General features: G+C 36.7%; 1 protein-coding gene across 1 annotated transcript in view; it reads right to left on the bottom strand.

Annotated features, from left to right (window-relative positions):
- Positions 1–18249, bottom strand: part of DNAH5 (dynein axonemal heavy chain 5) — a 436545-nt gene that overhangs the window by 284666 nt on the left and 133630 nt on the right. Inside the window, exons 2-5 of the mRNA XM_069101431.1 lie at positions 13232–13366; positions 12006–12090; positions 6393–6556; positions 4975–5196 (exon numbers count right to left, since the gene is read on the bottom strand). Coding sequence (XP_068957532.1) covers positions 4975–5196; positions 6393–6556; positions 12006–12090; positions 13232–13366 — 606 coding nt within the window. The remainder of the gene's footprint in view (positions 1–4974; positions 5197–6392; positions 6557–12005; positions 12091–13231; positions 13367–18249) is intronic.

Here is an 18249-nt window from a genome sequence, read left to right as displayed (position 1 = left end):
TCCCAAATTACTAACTACTGATTCATCAGCTCAGATAAGGAAAGAGGCCAAAGCAGAAAATAACATTTCATTCCAGACACAATGCCAGGAGTTGTCATACAATGCCCTTGCCTTCTAGGATATATATTTTTAGAAGGCATGGTCACATCTATCTATGATGAATTGGCCTGGGTAAAGGTACCCATCAAAATGCCACACATTATTCAGCAACATGTCCATATCTAATCCTGCTTTAAATCAAGCCCAAAGATATACCACCCCCTTGAGTTTTCTCCTAGCACACCTACTCAATTCATAATAAAGATAAACCTGTGTAATATAGGATGTAAGCACTCAGACCCTATAAAGGCAAAATCATCACCTCACTGAGACACCTCTATCAGGTGTCCATAGACCTGATTAGCCAGTGAGACAGCAAGGAAGAGTAGAGAGAAGGCTATTTTTAAGTCAGAAAGGCCTAGTTCAAGTCCCAATTCTGACATATACTGGCTGCATGACGTTGGGCAAGTCACTTAACCTCTCATTGCCCCAGAAAACTCACTGAAACCACAAGTTATAGTGCAAGTACCAATCCACAGTGATAGAGATGGAGTCTCCTCACAGGGAGTTCCCTATATTGATGAAATCAGAAGTCAAGACTAATACATACACATGTATATCTATGTATCCATACATGTATGTATGTATATGTGTCTATGTAAACACACACTATATCTACGTGTGTGTGAGTGTGTGTGCGTGCGTGTAGTAGAGATCATGTTGGCACCCCACCCCTCCTTTACCTAGGTCAAAGAATTCCTATAGTCCTCCCTATAGTTCCCAGGACAGTGGAATGATGTCTCTAGAGACAGAAAACCTGTGTTCCCATTTGACTTTGAACTCCTTGGGACCAGGATATGTTGCAAGTTTTTCCCTTTATGTCTCCAGAGCTTAGCCTAGAGCCTGAAATGTAGTGTTTACTTAATAAATGTTTGTCAACTTGACAGGTTTAAATTGTTCCTCTCACACTAACTCCAATGGGTCTGATCTCTTCCTCTGTAAAATGAGAGGTCTCTAAGATCCCTTACAGCTCTTCATTAATTATCCTATGACCCTCAGAATCCACATCTCCAGATCAATATCTGCTTTGGTGGACTTTGAGAGGGGGGTGGGAGGCACTCTATAAACTTCATATATTCAGTTCTTTTAAAGAGAAAGCCCATGCCTTCTGGTAACAATCAAAGGGTTTTCTGTCCTCTTTGGTCCAGATGCAGTAGACCAAATCCCTGTGAGCCAAAGTAGGTGGGCACTAAGAAGGACTACCCTTTAATTTGTACAGTCTATGCTTCCCCTTTTCCCAGTGATGGTGGGGATCAGCTGGTAGAATATAAAAACATTCTGTGAGTATAAGATGAGGTCACACTAATCCCTAGCACTTGTCAGAAACATTTACTCTATCAGACATTCTGCTTCACTAATGCTCCTTTGTTCCTTTCTCAGTATCAGGTCTCTGGAGAACTTTTTAGTACTATAAAGGCAAAGAGGTTAATCCACATAAACTAAACCCAATTCCAGGGGCAGGTAGGTGGCACAGTGAGTAAGAGCGCTGGCCCCAGACTCAGAAGGACCCGGGATCTGTTCCAGCCTCAGGTACTTAACACCCACACACACACAAAAAAAAAAAAAAACTGGCTGTGTAACCTTGGGCAAGTTATTTAACCCCAATTGCTTTAAAAAAGAAGAAGAACCAATTCCAACTGGCCAGATGTGCTTATTGGTTGGGTTAAAGACTGTAGTTCTACACAAGCTCATGGAAAAGAATCAGAAAAGGTCAATACATCCCCTCCACATCACCCTCACTAGCCCTAATACTATTTCAAGCATGCAAAAAACTGAAAGTTTTTTGTGTAGTCCTAAACATAATTATCATCTTGGAAATAAAAACTAGCACTGAAAGTTGATTTGCTAAATAAGCTGACAGGGGCAGTTATACTCACTGAATTATATCAGTGAGGGGTATATACAATCTGTTCCAAGAGGGGAAGGTGAAGAATAGAAAATAGCCTTCCACAGTCACTATGGTCTGTATAAATATTGAGTTGTGCCCCTCTCTTTACACAGCAACCCTGACCGTTTCCCAAAGATTAATGAACTCAACTAGTTGGTGGTGGTCTATCTTGATGTTAAACATTATGATCACATATTTCTCCCCGCCCCCCAACAATAGGCCCGGCCCAAAGTAAAGCACCTATACCAGCCCCAGGTATCTTAAAGTTTTGAGAAGGGCTAATTCGAAGAGGAGATGGAATTTATGTGGTACATATTATGGTGAGTTCATATGAATTTACATAAGGTAAACGCCTCACACTGATGAAAACCCTATAATTTGTTGGTCTATGGAGTATTATCACTACTTTATCTCAACAGGGTCCCATAGTCTCTTACTACATGAGTCCCCAAACAGCTATGAAAAACACACTCAAAACAACAGAGAAAAGTTCGTAAGGTTTTGACAAGGAAGTCCTTTGGTGTAGGTTATGCCTTGGAACCTCCAGCAGCTTGGAATATAGATCGTCACATGAGATTCTTTCTCCATAGCATAATTTAGAAAAACACAAACACAGACACAGAGATTGTCACCAAGGTAAGTAGCCTCCATAGAGCTATACTCCTCTGCCCCAGAGATCTCACCTGACTCTCAAACTCTCCCTCCCTCATTTCTAGAGTATAAGCACATAATCAAGGAAAATTTAATAAACATGTGTGAGGAAGGCTGGTGCCATTGTTTGGCTTACTGGAAATAGCTGCTACATTTCTGACCCATAGAACAACTACCCAAGCTTCTGGGCATAGGTAACAAATGCCTGGATTGCACTGTCAGCAACCCATCCCACTACACCCCCAACAAACTGCTAGGATACCCCAAGTCTTCCCAACAGTCACCAGAAAGAGAAAGTAAATTCAACAATGGCTGATGCTTTCTCTCACCAAGAAGGGCCTGCCGGATCCCTCAAGAGTTCCATCCATCAACTTACTATTGTCCCATATTTAAAGTTTTTCACATTCTTTTCATAGGCAATTAGAGCACCAGTACCTTTAATATTACCAAAAGCCTAATCATTTTTCACAACAGAGTACTGGGATTAGAATCAGCAAGACAGATCTTCCTGAGTTCAAATCTGGCCTCAGACATTTACTTGTGTGACCCTGGCAAATATGTGACCCTGGGCAAGTCACTTAACCCTGTCTTCCTCAGACCTAGAGAAGGAAATGGCAAACCACTCCAGTAGTTTTGCCAAGAAAACCCCAAGTGGAGTCACAGTGAGTCAGGCACAACTGAAAAATGGCTAAACAACAACAATTAAAACAGTCTCAATCTCTTCGATTTTCCATTATTGCAAGGATATGAGGCAAGGGTTCTGCCACTTTTTTCCCTTCTTAGCATCCACTAAAACTAAAGCAGTTGTGGGGTCAGAGTATAATGTGTACAGTGAGAGGGCTGGTATCTACTAGGTTGGGTAGCAAAGCCATGTCATTTCTTTAATATCATTAAAAGCCTAATCATTTTTCACAGCAGTGAGGTGGTGGGCCCAACCTCCTCTAAATTGTTTTGTTTCTGCATATTTTAACGTAGTTCAGTGGTGACTGGGATGTGCTGTCAAAAGATCAAAAATATCAGGGGGAAAAGGAACAGCATCCATTTAGAGTCAGAAAGGTCTCTTATGTCCTCCAGTATTGCCTGTAATCCAAAGTTGATACTCTAGCTATCAATTGATTGGTGCCCTCTGCAACTGTTAGTGTTTGCATACTTGAAATCCTGTGATTTTTAAAACAATAAAGATAAAGAAACAAATTAATGAAACTTAAAAAAGGGAAGGAAGAAAGGAGGCAAGGAAGAAAGGAGGGAGGGAAGGAAGGAAGGAAGGAAGGAAGGAAGGAAGGAAGGAAGGAAAACATTCCTTATCTTGATGAAGGACTCTTGACCTAGGATGCACAGGCCTATCCAAGAGAGTCCATGAACTTGGATGGTACAAAAACAATTATACCTTTATGTCAGTATAATTTGTTTCCTTTGCAATCTCATATATTTTATTTCATGGCTTTAAACACCTCACTTTGAGAACAGATCCATAGGCTTCACCAGTCTTCTACAAGGGCCCAAGACACACACACACAAAAAAAAAGTTTAAGAACCCTAATCTAAGCAGACATGAAATGAATCTGAAATCATCTTAAAGACCATTTTCATGTAGACTTATTCCAGCATACTGGAGTACAACATAGTGTTTGACACATAATATGTACCTAAAAGTACTCGTGTATTATTTGATTGACTATGAATATATTAGAACCAGTGATCAGTTACACAGTCTTGAATCCTAAGGAGACATTCTTGGAGGAGGTATGATATTCAGAACCAGTGAAACTGAGTTGAGCTTCATTGTGAGCAGGCCATTGCCATAAAAGAACAACATCTTGTATAAAGAAATTGAATGAAATAAGTGATCATCTCACTAATCACATCACTAATCACTGCTCCTCCTAATCACATGCTCTCCTGGACTTCATGTAGACTTTCCCAACTACAGACAGCTGTCTACAAATTTATTTTTCCTCTTTATCCCAATCCCATTGATTTTTATGTTGTTGAATCACAACTTTGGCCAAGTCCTCTTTCTCCCAGAGGGTTTTTCCTCAGGTCAAGTTAAATGATATTTCCCTCTCATGTCCACACCCACAATCACTAACAATAGATGGACATGTAAAACCTTAATTAGTCCAAAGAAGACTTACCTCTAGTCTTTATCCAAAGGATTGAACAAAAGTTCCTTGAAATATTCTTAATAAGTTTTCCCCACAATTAAATGATACCAAAATTCAGGATGATTCACACAATCTAAATAGAGTATACTGTATTTGCAATTTTTTCATTGCATTAGCAATTATTTTAAGTTTTCATTTTGTTTTTTTAAGGAACATGTTGTACAGTCTTACCTTCTCTTTCAAGCTCTCCTGAGCACTAGACAGGACACTCACAAACCCCTCTAGAGAATTCACAAAGTCCTTCCGAATGTCGGATGCTTTTTGGAGACCATCTAGTTCACCCCAGCCATTGTTCATTGCCTTGATTGCTGGAATGAAGATCTCTGACAACAAACGCTCGACACTTTTTAGAAGACCCCCATTGGTAGCATCTAACATATTGAAACAAACTTCCTGAGGGGAAAAATAGTTCTTTTAGACTAAAATATAGTCTAGCCTTTGAATATAAAACAACAGTTTTTAAATCATATCAATTTTTTTCTAAAGGCATATTCTATTTAAATTGTAGGTCATTAACTCATGGTAGAATGGGGATTATCCTAATTTCTCAAAGTCTATGTGGTAATGGAATAAAAAAATCCAATAAATTCAATAAAACTGGAATTTTGAATATGCATCTGGCCATTTACTGCATGTTTGTCAGCCAAGGAATGACACATGAGTTCACAGATGGTCAATATGCAAAAGTTCAACATGAAGTAATTGTTTTGACCACAGAAATTTATTATCACTGTCATAGGATTATTACAGATTTTGAACTTGAAGGGACATAAAATGTCATTGAGCCCAACCCCTTCATTTTATAGATAAGAAAACTAAGACCAGTGCAGATACATGATGTGCTCAAGGTCACATATGAGTGTCAATGCCTTCATGAAGACCACCTAAGTCTACAGAGTCTAAAAAAGCTTCTATAAGCCTAATACAAAGTCTACTAAGGCACAAGATTTTGTGAAAGTAGGAAAGACACTAATGAAATAATGGATCTTTTTAAGTCACCTCCACACATGAAATGCTAGAAACCTTCCTCATTTTCTCTTGATTTTGAGTGGCTACCAATTGAATGTGTGGGACTTCCATCACTTTCACTTTTACTTATACAAGTGGTCCTAAACATGTTTCTTTTTGTTATAATAGATAATGAAAAAATTCATACCTAATAGAAGAATGGTAATATACATACACATCTATCTTGATGTTATTGAGACAAAATATAACATTCCATAAATAACTTTTTCTCTCAGTGCAAATTTAATCCCACTAACTCCTCCCCCACTGCCCACTTCTTTAAAAATTGCTCCTGTCTCAGTTTTGCCAAGACACTTCAACTACAAAATATCTCTTAAATGTCTTTGAAATATGATCTAAGGGGGGAGGCTAAGTGTTGCAGTGAATAGAGCACCGGCCATGAAGTCAGGAGGACCTGAGTTCAAATACAGCTTCAGACACTTAACACAAAAACTAGCCATGTGACCTTGGGCAAGTCACATAACCCCAATTTCCCTCCAAAAAAAAAGCAAAACAAAAAAAAACAAATAAAATATGATCTAAGTAATAAACTCATAGTAAATAATGGATCTTGACTCTACCTGGTGGATGTTCTCAGGAGTGATGGCTTTGGAAGGGGAAGATCTGATGAAGAATACACATAAACCAGTGAGAGCAACATCTTTACCTTCAGTTACAAACACCTTAGGTTTCTTAACTCTTCCAGTAAAAAGACTTGATCCTCCTCCTGGAGTACTAACTTGCCCTACAAACAAAGAAATTCAATTCGATCAAGGAAAATAGTAATTTTTCTTCATATAAATTTGACATAAATACAAACGTTTGATATTTCTTAGAACAAAAGTTCTTAATTTTCTATGTCATGGACTTCTTAAGGGAATACAATGAAAACTATGGACTCCTAAAAATAATTCTTAGATAAATAATACAAAATATATAGGAAAGAAAACAAGATTTCCTTTCCAATAGAAGTTGTTACAAAGGAAACCAGTTGTATTGAAATATAGTCATTTTTTTAAATTTTGGGTTAGTAATATATGTCTTTTAGTAATGTTAAATAAAAATATATTTAAAATATAAGCAAGTTCAAGTTGTTTTTTAAAGATATATCAGTGAGAAGGTAACTGTTTCTTAGCTCAAATGAGAACATGAAACTGTGATGTAGTCTTTTATAAGGCAACATACATGACATGTTGGACGTGAATCAATTTTCGATGGGAATGTGGGATAAAAATTCTGTGATTTTTATTAGTAACAGTCACAAGTATCATAATACTACAGTGGTTTGTTTCCTCTACCATTTAAAAAAATTCAGTTAGATGATCATAAAAATAAAGATGTCATTTGTTTCCCATTCAAGTTAACAGACTTCCAGAGATTCAGAAAGAAGTCCAAGGACTTCGTGTTAAGAATGTCTATCCTAGAAGGAGATTTCAGGTAAAAAAAAACATGGTAACATATGTGCAGTATGTATTGTGGATCATAATCCTATGTAGCGGATGTTGTGCAGCTTAAGTTAACTGCCCCCATGCCCAAGTGTAATGACCTGAAGTCAGATGTGGGCCACTGGGGACAAGGATTCACACTGTGCATTGGGCAGAGATTTCTTAGACCTCACAGAATTTGGGTATGATCTGCTTTTACCAGAAGTCACTGAGCAAGGCTTGAAAATAAAAATCTGAGGGAAGTTATGTTTACTTGTACCTGTGCTTAATAATAAAGTTTGTTTACTTGAACCATGGTTTTGAGTAACCAGCACATCAAATAAAGAAAACTCCCTCCTAAGAATTTAAGTTTACGTATCACCCTGAAAGCACTTGTCATTAGTTTTCAATATCATGAATACGATGATACTAAAGTATCTTTAATTATAAAACTTAATTTAATTCCTATGTGTTTCAGGACATATCTTCTTCCTCTACTAAAATCCAACTTTGTTATTCATTGTGGCACAGAAGTGAGCCTGAGTTACCAAAGGTCATACAGAACAACTAAGGTGGGTCCCTGATAGGTCCTACCAAGCTGAAAGGACTTAAAGTTTGGCCTCCATGACTGATATTACATGAAAAAGGAAGAAACAAAGGAATGGATTTAGGGGGTAGGATATAGTGACCAAGCCCAGTATTCTTTATCTGTCATATAAGGATTGGACATCATCTCTAAGTACTCTTCCAACTCCAAAATTCTTCAAGTTTATGAGCTTCCCGTAATAAGAACCCAAAATGTACTTTTCAGCAGCCTCCAGAATATTCAGACACTTTGCCCTTAAGAAAAAACCAAATACTCTGACCAGAAAATTTGATGTCAATAATGAGCTCCTTTCAAATGTTGTTGATGATTATCCTTAGCTATCACCTTGAAATTCAAACCTAATGAAGTGATAGAAGATATTATTAAGAACAAAGAATTGTAAAGTCAAACTGAGGTAAGGTGAGAAAACAACTTTCCAATTCAATATTTTCCTCAATTCAAATCTGTTTGCAGACACTTACTAGGTGTCTGACCCTGGACAAATCACTTAATCCTTTTTTTACCTCAGTTTCTTCATCTGTAAAATGAGCTGGAGAAGGAAATGGTGAGCCACTCCTGTGTCTCTGCCAAGAAAACCCCAAAGGGGGTCATAAAGAGTCAGATACAACTAAAAACAACTCAACAAAAAAAATGAAGGAAACACAGAAAAATGCAGAAATGCCTTTTTAAAAGTAACATTTATTTATAAGAAAATCATTCCCTTATAGGTGAGAAGATGAATGTTGAGCACAGAGCTGCAAAAATGAAAAATGTTTCTTTCCAACATCCTCACAGTTGAAGATCTAATGGATTAATTAATAATATGCTACAACATATAACTAAGGAGAGAGTTTGAAAAATAAAAGTAACAGAAATATATGACAAGAAGAAAAGATAGGATGGTCATGTGTAGAGGGTAAGAGATGACAAATGGCAGACATCCCAAACATTTTTAGCAGCTCTTTTCATAGTGGCAAAGAATTGGAAATTGAGGGGATGCCCATCAATTGGGGAATGACTAAACAAGTTGTGGTATATGATTGGGATGGAGTACTATTCTGCTATAAGAAATTACAAGGTAATAGCAAGGGTGGGAGAGTATATTCAGAAAAATATGTTAAGATCTATATTAACTGATGCAAAGTGAAGTGAACCAGAATATTATTGTGCACAGTAACAGCAATGTTGCTATGATGACCAACTATGAAAGACTTAGCTACTTTTGTCAATACATTAAAGGAGGGAAATTCCAAAGAACTCATGACAAACAAAAATACCATCTACTTCCAGAGAGAGCACAGATGAACTCTGTATGCAAACTGAAATATCATTTCTCACTGCTTTCCTTCATTTTGCTATATAATTAATATGCAATGTTTTACATGATTTCACATGTATAATTGAAATAATTTTTTTTTTGCCTTATGGCTGGGAAAGGTGAGAGGAAAAAAATCTGTAATTTAAATTTTAAAAAGAAAAGAATGTTTAAAATAATGAAGTTTTTAAAGTTAAAAAAGTAAATTTGGGAAAATAAACTTCAAATAATAAAGAAATCAGAAATACTTGTGCAATTCATAAAATATATTCTGCTTTCTGCTAATGTCACCTGGATTTTTTATGTAGGCAGAACCAAATACTATAAAAAAGTAAGGATAGCTAAACAAATTATGGTATATGACCACAGAGAAATACTGTTAGAATTTATGAAAGAGATGGTTTCAGAGAAACATGGGAGGACTTGATTGAACTGATATTAAGCTATTAGCAGTAACAGGAGAATTATATATATATATAAGAACAACCTTGTAAGGACAAACAACTCTGAAAGACTAAGAACTATGATCAACACAGTGATTCCAGAGGACCAACACTGAAGCATGCTAGGCATCTCCTGACAAAAGATGGACTTGTGAGGAAATGTGAGACTTTTTTATGTTACCAATGAAGGGATCTGTTTCGCCTGACTATCCATATTTGTTGGAAGAATATTGATTTGTCTTTTTTTCTGTTAGAACGATATGGGAGGGAAATCAAATAGACTTTTGTCCGTTAAAAATTTTTAATTTTTAAAATAACTCTGAGGTCTGAACAAGATTCCCCTCTAAAACATCCTATAACTATTAACACATTCAAAGTGGTGCTAGAATTGACTTAAACAAAAGTGAAACTGGCTTATCTTCCTCCAAATTTTTAGACAAAAAAAAAATGACAACTTTTAATGAATGACAAGATAGTAATGTGGAACAAAGTAGTGAGTACAGTCTCCCTTAAAGTCCTGGGTCATTTCTTAAAACTGCACATTTCAGTTTTCATACTATTCTCCTCAGAGGATGTTTTGAAGAATGAGAGCCATTACAAGGAGGAGAAACAAACGATGCTGAACATTGCCGAACAATGCTGCTTAGACAGTGGTAGTACATGGAAGATGAATAAAGAGGCACACAGCATGGTGCAGTAAAAATAGTGTCAGGAGGTTTAAAGTCCATAATCATCCATTTTTAATGCTGAAAAACTGTGCTTATCTTAAGTATAAGCTATTAAAGCATGCTTCACCAAAGTCTGCCTCTGATTCTCATCATGGTGTGAGAGGTAAATTTCTGTTAGTGAAAACTATCCCATTTGAGAAGAGTCTCTGCAAGGTTTTAGTGAACATAAAAGGTTTTGAGTATGAATTCACTGATGAACTGTGGGTCTACTTCCCAAGGACCAGCCTAGATAAATTTATAGGGGCTGTGCTGATCACCAGGTTAGCCAGAAGGTAATTAACAACAACTCTTGAATACCATCAGCCAAGTTTCAAAGTTTGCGGTCAGTGTTTATGTAGAAAGAGTCCATCACAAATATAATCATCCATACACTGTTGAAGTGTTACAACAGCAGAGCTGATGAGTAAGGAAAGAATACAAAAGCAATAGACCTAGCTGCCAAACATATGGGAGTTCTTGCCTAGAAAATATACAAATCAAAACTTTCCATCTTGTTTGGAATTCTCTAAAAGTGTGGTGAACCTTCTTAGCATAATAATAATATTAGACCAATAAGCCTGAGTAAATGCCAGTCATTTCCATTTTGCATGGATGATTCCCTTAGTTTTCAGATAATAAGACAATCATATATCATGAGTTAAAAGCAATAACTAATTTCTCTTTTTTTGCAAAAAGTGTTCATAAAGAGTAATAAAAATCCATGGATGTGCATGGTACTTCCAATACAATTATAATATGACCATTTGTGTGCACAGTACAGACTTTACAAGAGTATAATCTGCTTAAAAATAGAATCAAATATATGCTAGTTGCAGAACTTGAATCCAAATAAAGATTTGTGAATTTTTCTTATATGAAAATGATTGAATTTGTCATGACTAACTTATATAATAATCTGCCCAAATAAATTATAATATGATATCCAAACATAGAAAATAAGAGTTCTAAATGTCTTGAAAATAATTTATGGCATATTACTGAATTTAAAGTAGCAACTTGGACTTTAAATGAAGCGTATGGGAATGGATAAAACAGATAAATGTACTAAATTCTAAAATTATATGTAAAGAGAATATTCTAACTCTTAAGAAAGATCAATTTTCATAACTATAGAACCTCATCCTATATATAGTACTGTCACAGCTCAATAACTGAAAGAAAACTGCTCAAAATATAAAAGGTTGTCTATTCCATTTGTCTTTGTACCAAATGATAATATATTTAGAGCTAGAAAGCCCTGAAAGGAAATACAGGCCTACCCCTTCATTTTGCAGATGAGGTAGAGGCTGAAAGAAGTTAAGTGGCTGTTCAAGGTCATACTAAAGTGGAGTAATTAGTGAGAAGTTCATCCAGACTAAGCTGGACAGAAGTCTTTCCTAGAATCTTGAAGCAGGGGTGGGGAACCTGCAGCCTCGAGGCCACACATGGCCTTCTAGGTCCTTGGGTGCAACCTTTGGACTGAGTCTAAGTTTAAAGGGATTTGTTCTGTGAAGTTTGGATTCAGTCCAAGGGCCACATTTGAGGACCTAGAGGGCCACATGTGGCCCCAAGGCCAAAGGTTCCCCACCCCTGTACCAAGTACTTCTACAATATCACAGAACATGATATTGACTCCAAGATAAATGGCATAATTTGTTCCCATACTACCCTTCTGTTCCTCAAAACATTTCTAAGAGATATAACAATAAAAATGTCTACCTGTTTCTGCTGCTTCCACATCTTGATAGTAAAACATGAGGTGATGGAAACCACCAACAGTAAAAAACTGATCGATTCGTTCAATCTGGATTAAAAAATAATAATAACAATCCAAGTTGATAAATTTGTTTTGTATTAGAATCAACCTTATTCAATTCAGTTTAGATATCCAGTTATAGCTTGTAATCATCAGATGATAAGGCAGAAGGGAGCTTAAAAGATAACCTAGTATATTCCTCCTGCCTTCAGGCATGACCATATCAAACCCATCATTTAGAACTTAAAATATGTTCTGTTTTTATCCAAATTGTGAAAAGATAAATATCTTATTATCCTGCCTATTTGCTTCAAAGAAATATTTCAATTTAGAGAGGGAGAACTTGTGACAAATCCACCCTTCCCTGCATTTATTGACTTTTTTAAATGTGTATTTCATTTCACTGCCATTTTCTTTTTATTCTATGACAGAACTAAATTCTAAGACCTTTAGAAATAAAGATAATATCTTTTAACAAGATCCTAACACATGGTAGATGATTAATACTAAGTAGTCAGAACTGATTTTTTTAAATGTCATCTGAATAAATGTGAAATAATTCCCTGATTTTTCCAAAAGCCACCTGGAACTGTCTTGTTAGTTTGGGCCTATGGTTTCCCAGTTAAACTTATTGATTATCAGAAACACATAGGAAATTAAATAAGATGGATACAGAAGTCAAGAATCAGTTGGAAGAAAGATGATCAGTGACAGAAAAACATTTTCTGTCCTAAAGCTATTCTTTCCCTCTGGTCTTACTTTGTGCATCTGAACAATAAGGTCCTTCCCTTTAGTATCCTGAATCTGACATTCTTTGTTCCTGACCTTGGCTTAACAACCTGTTTACATTTCCCACATCTCCAGAACCAGTGGTAGAGTCAGCATACAATTCAGTTTAGGATGGAATAATTCAAGCCATTGCCCTTGAACATGAGCAAACTAGATTTCCACCATCCCCATCGAGTTTTTGCAGCCTTAAATTCACTCTCCAGCTACTGAGAGGTCATCACAGTGGTAATATCATTAAAGGTGGATTTTTTCATTAGAACCTAGGCCTCTTAGACACATGACTCTTTGAATACATTCAGATTTGAGCGAAGCACAGGTGCTATGGTCAAAGAACTCCACCTTGGAATTGTATCCTGTATTCTTCATTTTATCCCTCAGTATTTTATAACATACAACATACCTGATTCCCCTCCAGAATGGCATCTTCTACCTCTGCCTTCTCCAAGTCCACACAGCAAGCTAAAACGTCAAAAAGGTAGTCATGCCTGCTATCAAGATGAGCCCGCTTTGCATCTTTCTCTTCCTTAAGCTTTTGCTGAATGGAAAAAAAAAAAGACATATGAAAATTGTTGATTCACCCCAAAGAAGTTCATTTTATTATGACTTAATTTTATTGTTGCTGTTAGAGCCTGTAGTATTCAAATAATGTCTAAGTGTTAGGTCAATCATCTCATTTTATGTATTATCCTGACTTTAATATTCCTCTGCACATTTCACATCACTGAAACTGGCAGCTTCAAATTATGAGGTCTTGAATGAATTTAGATACCATTATTTAAATCAGGCTTATTCCCCAGATAAAATGATTTTAAAAAAAACACAAAAACCCTTAGGAGATGTATTCATAAGGATATTCTTGGACTTTAATTCTAATTAGGATAAAAGAAGGAGAGAAAGGTAGCCCCTCTGGACACACATGATTTAGAGTTCCATATTATTTGCCTATATAATAATAGCTCACATTTATGTAGCTCTTTATGGCTTACAGAGTGCTTTCCACATAACAACTAAGTAACCCATTTTATAGATAAAGATACCAGGACTCCTAGAAATGAATCAGCTTTCCAGTGGTCAACACAACTAAGAAGAAGTGGAGCCGGGACTTTGACTCATATCTCCTCACTCCAAGTCCAATGTTCTTTTCACTATGTCATGCTATGTAATAGGGTTTCACTGGAGCCTCGAATAGCTCCTGGACATACCCAACCTCAGGCTAGAGATGTTAAAGGACCTTAGGACTGGTAACGTATGCTGTGGCTACAGCTAGTGAACTTGTCCTGGCACCATCACAACCACCTTCTGCCCTCACTCACTTCCTGTTTCCCCATCTTGAGGTTCTGCACACTAAACAGAACTCCAGACATAAATGATCTGCAGTTTTGTGTGAAGATATTAAAGGTATAAAGAATCTGTTCCTGGGTGAGGTCAACATATAACAAGTTACTCAACCTGTAACAATCATAAACAAGTGGCACTGCAGGAGGTATACTAAAAGCAAAACGGAAACTGTAGGAATTAAATAAAATCTTAATAACAGAAATGCACTGAAGCCTCATATTAGCACTTTACTTGGGGTACATACCAGTACCTCATAGATATAGCTACATCTGGGATGAGATCTTAGTTCATAGGGTTCAAAATGATCCCCCTTTAATCTATATTGCAGTTATCCCTTCCACATCATGACTTTCTCTGTTGCGATTTCAATATCACAGGTCAGCATAAGAAATTAAATTGGAATTTTTTGAGAGTTTTGTGGAAGCCACAGATGACACACAAAAGCCAGAAGATGACAACGAGCCTATGACCAAATACTTAACCCAAATTTTACAATAAGGTACTGTAAACAGCCCATAAAAGAAAAAGAAAAAATCAGACTTCTCTGGTATGGAGGTCCAAAAAAATTTACATATATTTTCCAGATAGCAAGGGTACCACACCCCTAACTTCTTCAATGTGGAAAGGACAACTTTTCTATAGTGAGGTCAAGGACTGATTAAAATTTAGCAAGCTTTCTTTTTTATCATAATTTTTAAAATATTATCTTCAGTTCCAAATTTTTTCCCTTCCTCTACCACCTCTCCCACCAACTGAGAAGGCAAGAAATATGATATGCATTATATACATGAAGTCATGTAAAACATATTTCCACATTAGCCATGTTGTGGAAAAGTGTAAACAAAATAAAGAAAATATATATCAATCTGTACTCTTAGTCCATCAGTTCTGTATCTGGAAGTATATAGTATTTTTCATCATGAATGAGTCCTTTGAAATTTTCATGGATCACTATATTAAGCAGAGTTTTAGCAAGCTTTCTAAAAGATCTTGCCAAATTTTCATTCATTCACTCTCTTGAAAGCAGAAACCTAGTAGAACTACTAATGAGGAAGTCTGACTACCTTATCCTTAGCTGTCTAAAGACCTGAATACTGTCCTAAGTCTTGGACTCCTGACCCAAGGAATAGCAATAAACTATCAAGAAGAAGGAAAAAGAAGTAGTGTGTCTTTTTCACTTCTACATACCTACAGACAGACCCTTTCAAAATATTGATTGTTGTGTCACTAACAATCATCACTTGTGCCAAAAGTTGTCAATGTTTATTATAGATATTCTATATAAAAGTACCAAACACACAAACATGAAAATCCATGAATCATGATGTCTCTCAATTTTTCTACCCAAAGGTCCTTTAGCCACACTTTGTAATGATGGCAGCTGACATGGAAAGCATTCATTCCACAGTCTACAAAGAGCTTTACTTAACTAGTTTCAATGGAGGTGGCAGGAGTACCTCCATGTTCCGTGAACATCCAGAATTGAGGGCAGACGTAGCTGTCTGTGAACCTAACACCCCACCCACACTATAATCTTTCATCCAGATCTTTTTTTTAAATTTATCTAAAAGTGTGAGACAATCTAATTCAATAAATATTGATTAGGCACGTACTATGTGCAGGTGTTGTGCAAAGTACTGGGGATATAAAATAAGGCAGATTGTTCCTGAGTTTTCGATCTAATGGAAGAGTTTACAATCAGTCTTAAAATTGACTCCCATTCTTCTATCATAGGATCCCTTTCTTTTTTTCCCAAGAGGCTTCCTGTACAAGTGGTCATTATCTTAATAAGCAGTTAAGATGGCTTCAATAAAAATTACAACCATCTCAGTATCAGCCACACCTCCAGGATGGCAAAACTATTCAAGTCAGGGTCCATTTTCCCCCTAGTTGCAGCCTTCCAAGTAGGGAATCTGATCACCAATATCCCAGCTTCCACAGAGCACTGAAACATGGGAAAACTGGCTAAATATACTACATATGTGAAGGCTTCAAGTCCAGAAGGTTTCCTTTAGTCTGGCTAGGGTGCATCTTTAGCTTCCTTCCCTCATTTTCCCAACTTAAAGTGTCTTTTCACTCTGATTGTGATGTGGTTGGTTCAGGGCACTTCTCTCTTCAACTGAAATGCTTGTCTTTCTTCAGGACTCCACTTTCTTCAGAAACTGATGATGCAGGGTGGCTAAGTGGCACAGTGAACAGAGCACTGGGTTGGAGTCAGGAGGACCTAAATTCAAATCTGGCATCACACACTTAACACTTACTAGCCATGTGACCTTGGGCAAGTCACTTAACCCCAATTGCCCTGTCCTCCCCCCTCCAAAAAGCAAAAAAAGAACAGAAAGAAATTGATGCTTAAAAGTTCCTATGGTGAGAATATACTGAAAGGGAGACCAGAAAACCAGAAAAAAGCCTATTGTTATTTCTTTTCATCTCTCTTTACTTTCACCCTCAAAACTTAGCACAAGTTCTTCACCTAATAACATCATCCTCAACTTGTTTCCAGGCCAGCCCCACCTCCATTACTCCACAACTTAAGAAGTGAAATGAGCAAATAAGACTATATCAGGATGAAAAATCAATGGCAGGTGCCATTGCTAGATCTATACAAGTTGTCCTCACAAAGACCTTATGAAGTCATTGAAGCAAATATTATTATTCCCTCTTAATAGATGAAGAAACTGAGACTCAGAATGTTACAAAATAATAAATGAAAGATTCAATATTCTAATCCATAACTACTGATTCTAAATTAATGCTTTTCCTACTTGACCATGTTCTACTTCACCTTTTGTTCTGAGTGCAAAATAATGATTTCACAATGAATCTATATGCAAAAAGAAATAAAATCTGATCATTTTATTGAGAATCGTATGGTGAAGAGTATTGAACTTGGCATCACAGACTCACCAAATCATACAATATCAGAGTTGAGACTTCAGTGGCCAGCTAATTCATCCCAAATCCAAAAGGAATCCCTATTATAGTATACGTGATGAGTATTCATTAAGTCTCTATCTGAAGACCTCCAGTGAGAGAAAACTTAGAAACTTCCCAGGCATCCCATTTTATTTTTGGACAGCTCTAATTGTTTAGATTTTTTCTTCCAGTCAGATGACCTGAGTTCAAATCCTAGATCTAGTACCTATGAACTGTAAGAAATGGAACAAATTATCTCCACTCTCTGTACCATAGTTGACTCGTCTTCAGGTTAGACTGAATCACTGATCTCTAAGGTCCTTTCCATTTATAAATCTATGATCTACAATCCTCCATATTTTCCTCTTACTCCTGGCCATGGAGTTGACTAAACATTTACCAGTTTAGAGAGAAAGGGGACAAGGTGACCAAAAATTTGCACAACTAGAGGTCAGGAACATGGCACAAACAAACCAAGATCAAGAACCAAGTAGCTTAGTTGAAGAACTGAAGAGATTGAAGAGGAAAGTGAAAGCAGGATCAAAAGCAATAACAGTGAAATCAGAAATGAGGCACATGATAGGCAAAGTAAAGGCTTCAGGCTAAAAAGGTTCAATGACAGAAAGAAGTAAATGTTCAAACTAGACAAATGAATGGCCTCAATCTGTCATGTTTATGTCAACCTACATGAAGTTAAGTCCTGACCTCCATGATCATACAAATTCCCTTCACGTGAGTGGGAGGAGGAAGGTTTGCATTACCTTCAATAGAATTGAGAGGGTGCCAGAGAGTCAGCCTCATCACAATCTCTGTACTTGGCAGCCATGAACTCAGTGGCTCAAAAGTATTGAGCATAAGTTATGTGCCTACCGCTATGCATGGATGGTATTATGAGGTACAAAAGACTTAGTGCATAGCTTTTGTCCAAACCAGGTTTATAAGCTAGTTGGGGTAATTATTTTTAAAAAGGAATTCTATAATTTCATTGGCATGGAGAACTCCTTATGTAGTGAGAAAATTTCTTCTTCCAATGCAGATCAGCAATTCTTCTGAACCTTATAAGTCTTAGCTCCCTGGGACAAAGAGAGATGAAGCAACTTGCCTAGGGACCCAGGCAGTATATGTTAGATGCTGACCTTGAATACAGATGGCTCTGTGTATGAA

This window comes from Petaurus breviceps, unplaced genomic scaffold (assembly GCF_028583685.1).
Source record: "Petaurus breviceps papuanus isolate PSGF00001 unplaced genomic scaffold, PetGlider_PUasm1.0 47, whole genome shotgun sequence".
Taxonomy (NCBI): domain Eukaryota; kingdom Metazoa; phylum Chordata; class Mammalia; order Diprotodontia; family Petauridae; genus Petaurus; species Petaurus breviceps.
The sequence above is the reverse complement of the archived record's forward strand: the minus strand, read 5'-3'. Positions and strand labels throughout refer to the sequence as shown.